At 44.1% G+C, this 5,376-nt stretch overlaps 1 protein-coding gene across 1 annotated transcript; it reads right to left on the bottom strand.

Annotated features, from left to right (window-relative positions):
• Nucleotides 1–4,836: 4,836 nt before the first annotated feature.
• Nucleotides 4,837–5,319, bottom strand: LOC131214306 (uncharacterized). The gene has a single exon (XM_058208688.1). It carries the CDS (start codon nt 5,317–5,319, stop codon nt 4,837–4,839), a length of 483 nt encoding a protein of 160 aa, XP_058064671.1.
• Between the last annotated feature and the right edge of the window lie 57 nt (nt 5,320–5,376).

The raw sequence follows: 5,376 nt of genomic DNA, 5'->3' as shown, positions 1-5,376 counted from the left end.
TAAAACAGTCGTCTACTATAAATTGGCTAGGAGGGTTTAGTCAATGTTGGTCAGAATCCATTGCTCTGAAGCGTATGTGAGTACTGCAATTCTAGAGGTTCGGTATACTCTCCTAGATAGATGTAGCTCGAGAAAACTTCAAACTTTCGGCCTCCTATTCACCCTCCCGTATGCTTCCTGCAGTTGTTGGTTTTGCTGCTGATGATGGTGGTACCAACATGAACTCGTTTATCTGCAGACCGAGCTTGTCCGCTCAATTCCTATGTAGGGTTGAAATACATTCAAGAGCCTACAATGTCTATGTTATCAGCTTAGACAAGGATTTAGCTAAACTTGTTGTAAATGGTCTCTGATGTCTACACTCAAGAGTCCAGGATGGTCAGTTCTAACGTAATGTTGAAAAGCATACAGGCTAGGTGACGTAGTTAGGCTCAATCGACTTGGCACAATGGCTTCGTGTAGAATGGCCCTTCATATCTGTTCAATGCTCGGCGGCAGAACCAGATAAGTATCCGCCAGTGGAGTTTCTGGCTGCTCGATAACTTGGTCGTTCAGTAATCGATCCAAATGCTGGACCCATCGCAAGAGGACTTCTTGTTGGATACTGATCAGATTTCCAACCTTGTCTCGGTTCTGCTAGCGTTTTGTAAAATTGCAAACTGGCTCTGTATCACACTCTGTTTTCTTCAAGTTTATAAAGTCAGCATTCCATAATCGTTTCGTTGTCTTGTGAATTGTATTCTTTACTTTCGTTACGTTTCTTTGCTGTTACGTTTGAGCGGTACTGAGTAGTAGTGATACTGTTAAATTACCACAGTCCCAGAAACAGCTGCACGACATCAGCACAAGACGTCGAAGCAGAAAACTTCTCTGCTGGCAATAAATTGTAGAAATGTTGCTCTGCCAATTCAATAAAAATTTACATATTCACAAGAAAGAAACATAGCATTATTCAGAACAAATGAATAAAATCAATTTTAAGCTTTTTTTTCTGGAACAGTACAGTACACTGTACGCAGGGTACCAGGGAAAACAGTGACCCTGGCCTTTTCGAAAGACTTCCTCCAGTAGAAAACAGGATCGTTAAATAGGAAAACTGACCCTGTGGGAATCAGTTGTTAAGGACTGTTGGCGGGAGCAGCTGGGTTGGGTTGCGGTTTTTATGTATCGGAGTTGTCTGTTGAGTTTAGTTAGCCATTCTTGTTGCCAGCGTAGCTGAACTTTTGCTTGTATTATTGGTTTAATGTCCTGCCAACATGGTTTAAAGTCTGCTGTGCTTTTTTTCTAGCTATGTTTGCGAGTTTATCGGCTATAATGTTGCCTTTTATGCCTGAATGTCCTGGGATCCAGCAGAGTGTTATGTTCTGATTTAGGTTTCTTTCTAATGTTTGTGTGTAGGGGTTTGTTTGGGGTGTGTGGGGGGGTTGTTAAGGGCGGGGTTGTTAAGCCCCGCGCCAACCCTCCTCTGTCAGCGCCGGTATCGGGTATCGAAACCATGGCCGGTTGTGTGACAACCGATCCCGGGATTCGAAACCCAGGCCAGCCGCGGTGACAGCGACGAGCGTTACCGACTGATCTATCAGCGGGGGCAAGGCAGGGGCTATTCTTCTTTAAGCACATAATATTCCACGATAGGATAAAATTTCGTGAGGGGGCATTAGAGGTTTGGTTAGTGTTTGTGTTAGTGTTTTTATTTTGGTTGGGGAGGTTTGTTGGATTATAGTAGTTATATGAGGCGTTAGGCGTTTACCAGTAGGCGTTTTCAACGCAAAGGTTCAGTAGTTTTAACTTTTCTAAAGGCTGCAAATAAAGGAAAAACTCACATTCTCTCCTCCTTTCACCGTCTCATCCACTCGCTCACGCTCGCTTGGGGGAAAAAGACCTCTTCAAAAAAAACACAAGGAGCTCCTATGAACTCAACTAGTGAAAGTTTGCAAACCTTCGGATGACACAGATTCGCGTGGGCGTTCACGCCTTCCCGCCTAGACACGTCTCAGACCCGACGCCAGGCCGTTTTCTTCAATCCAAGCCTTCCAGCAGGACACCCCCTACACAGCCCACACTCCCCAAACTCACTAAAAGACCCCTTTCGTCAAACCTGCGCCCCTCAGCCGTCAGGAGTGATGCACTTGCCACAAACAGCCCTGTGTTCACTCACCAGAATCCCTCGCTTGGGTCACTGTCACCTCGATCCGCACTCCACACTTTCACGATTTCAGCCGAAAATGTCACTCTCTGCAAATTCAAAGTCAACAAACTGCTAATAATTAACTGTTTTAAACCTAAAATTAACCTTAAATTAACTGTTAATTAAACCTTTCCTTTTTTCCTATCTTTCTGGCGCTTGCGATGCCCTGAACAGCGCTAACTAGCTAATCCCGAGCCCGTCTCGTTCTGCGGTGCAATACGCTTGCTCTCCGCGCTCGCTTGCGCCTGCGCTCGATCCTTGATCGGTCTTTCGCCTTTCGAATCTACGAACTTCTAGTTGCGGTGGTGCGAACGACTGGGAGGACTGCGGACGCCGGGGAAGTAGCGATATAATTTTCTCCGCTGGGGCATAAGACTCTCAGAGCCTTTACCCCAAAGGAATATAAAACGCATTCAAAGTCACTTTTTGTCAGAATAGAGTCATTGTTTTGCCCTAAACGACGACCCATAGTCGCCAACTCCCTCAGAGTTGGGGCTCCCTGCTGTTACTTCGGAAGAGTATTTTCCTTTGTGAGCCCTTGCCATCGAACCATAGTTGCCGACCCCCTCAGAGTCGGGGCTCTTGTTACTTCAAAACCCCATACCAGTTTACGTCTCTCGGAAAGGCCAGGGTTTGAAACGCCCTGGTACTCTGATTGGCAACTGGTATTATAATTAAAATTGGAATTAGAAAGAGCCGAATGTTAGGCGATTACAGCTCGAAGTCTCTATAATACAAAAGAAAAAAAAGGTCTTTCCTTTCGCCTCTCGTTCTGGCGTTTGGATAGTGCGACGCGCTCGATACCTTACTGGCGCTAACTAACAAATCCCTAGCTCGTCTCATTCCGTGGTACAATATGTTTTTTTCTTTTTTTTCTTGATATATATGTTTTGTATAATATGTTTCGCCCGCGCCTACGCCTGGATGACTGCCCGCGCTCGTGCAGTAACGCAAACTGTCAATAGTTTTGGTTTAGATTGAGGCTAACACTTTAAAGTTAGTACAAACTTGGTTGGGCTTAGGAAAATAATATTGTACCTTACGTTGTACGTTACGCGAGTTTAATTGGGCTAAATCTACATGTTTGAACAGTTATTGAATTTATATTGTTCCTACGTAGTACGTGGGGTAGCAGTGGCGATAGCAGCGCCTCGTCCGTAGTTGTTCGTAGCGTTTCTAGGTAAATGACATCAGTTCAAATCTGACCACTGCATTAACTTGAGAGCAAAACTTTAACTAGGTGCTGAATACATCTCTGTATAACAATAAAAAAATAAAAACAAAAAATTAAGTAGAAAAACATGCATGCTCAGTGTATCGATACATTGACACTTACTGTGTGACACATCCGTCTTGGTGCGATACGCCACAGGCTACGCGAATGGCAACTTCCACAAAGAGGCTCTAAATCATCAATGGGACCAATTGGGATGATTTGATGGTATGTGATCTGTCCACTACTTGGAAATCAAGTCTAATTCAAAACTAAGTAATTAACAAGTTTATCTACAGAATCTATCACTAGAATCTACTATCTACTATCATTCTATCTATCTTATCACTACAATCAAATCGTCATTTAATCAAATTTATCAAAACGGTTAAATATTTTTCGATGCTTGAACTCTTATTTGAAAGGTTAATTCAAAACATTTATGTACAAAATACAATTTGGGTTGCAGAAAATTGGAAAATATTTAAAAAAATATTTCCCAAGTTGTAGGTCGTCAACTCATTCGTCAAAAGTACATTTCATTGCAGCTCATTCCTCCCTTGGTGGCTCTGTTAATAAGCAGTATGGTGGTTCGGAAAGTTCACAAATCGTGCAAGAGAAGCCAATGCACTCACAACGAGTGACTGTTTGGTGCGGATTTTGGCTGATTGTGTTCGTCGGTTGAATTGAAGCTGAGAATTTGGACGGCAGTTGGTTTGAACAGGACGACGCCACTTTCCATACAGCGACAGCTACAATTGATATTTATGTTATACGAACAAACCAGCAACTATTGACAACGTCAAGATCCAAATTCAAGTTGCCGTTGACGAAATAGGACCAGATACAATCGAAAATGTACTCAAAAGTAGGTCGACCGAATGAGCTACTGCCAGGCCAATTGTGGTGAACATTTGACCAAAAGGAGAAACTGTTTATAATCAGTATTCATTGGTTGGTGATAGGCGTTTTCATTTCGACAACAATTTGGAAATTTTAAATAACTGACAACATTAGTAAACATGTGTGTTGACTAAAAGCGTTTATTGGTTATTAATTTATTCTTCGTTGCCAATTTGTCCATTCTACACTGTTTAAGATATAATTTATTCATATCCATATGTATGCACATTGAGTACAGGAAGATAAAAATCTACATCACTAGTTTCCTTCAAGTTCCTTCAAGTTGTTTCTCTACCGAACGCTTATGCGATTGATTGTATTGAATTGCCGCTGATCGCTGAATTTCTTACACATCGCATGTCACAATAGTCTTAGACAACAGAATTTATAATAACAGTATTTTTTGTACATCGGGGGGAAGGCTCGACTCGCTGGTTGATGTCCTAATCGTTTGGGGCGCGTTTCTGGCGTTCATTATGATGTATTCGCGGTGCTACGGATACGGGACAGTGGCGCAGGACGAGTACGCATGTTATCCTGCACCAGCCGGGCAGTTCACGTTAAATGGATGGTCACAGTACTCACGTTCTTGGTTCCAGAACTGATTCGGTGGACACTGGAGGGTGTGCAGCACGCCCCAGACACAGCGGTAGAAGAAGGAGCAGTTGGGATGGGGATAGTAGAACACCGCGTTCGGAGGACAGTCTGGTGGATTGCCTGGCGAAGGCGCTGGCGTGGGATTGGGAATAGGAGTGGGCACGGGAGTTGGTACGGGAGTTGGTACGGGAGTAGGCACAGGAGTGGGGACGATAGTGGTAGGTGAGGGAGCAGTTGGAACTTCCACTGGTGGTAGGGCTGTCGGAGCCGTGGGAACTTCTGGCGAAGGTACAATGGGTCCAGCGGTTGGAACCGTTGGCACATTGTCAATAGGTGGCGCCGGAGTTCCAGGGCCAACGGTCGGTGGCGTAGCCACGTTCTCCACGCATACCGATACCTCTGGCAGATTGCAATTCATGATGTTGAGGTCAAACACTAGGTTTGGTGCACATTCTCGCGGAAACCCTTCTGAGTT

This window comes from Anopheles bellator, unplaced genomic scaffold (genome assembly GCF_943735745.2).
Source record: "Anopheles bellator unplaced genomic scaffold, idAnoBellAS_SP24_06.2 scaffold00497_ctg1, whole genome shotgun sequence".
Classification (NCBI taxonomy): domain Eukaryota; kingdom Metazoa; phylum Arthropoda; class Insecta; order Diptera; family Culicidae; genus Anopheles; species Anopheles bellator.
The sequence above is the reverse complement of the archived record's forward strand: the minus strand, read 5'-3'. Positions and strand labels throughout refer to the sequence as shown.

What these genes read in the sequence shown, in the direction of transcription:
- LOC131214306 (XM_058208688.1), bottom strand. Translation starts at nt 5,319, where the DNA reads ATGAATTGCAATCTGCCAGAGGTATCGGTATGCGTGGAGAACGTGGCT.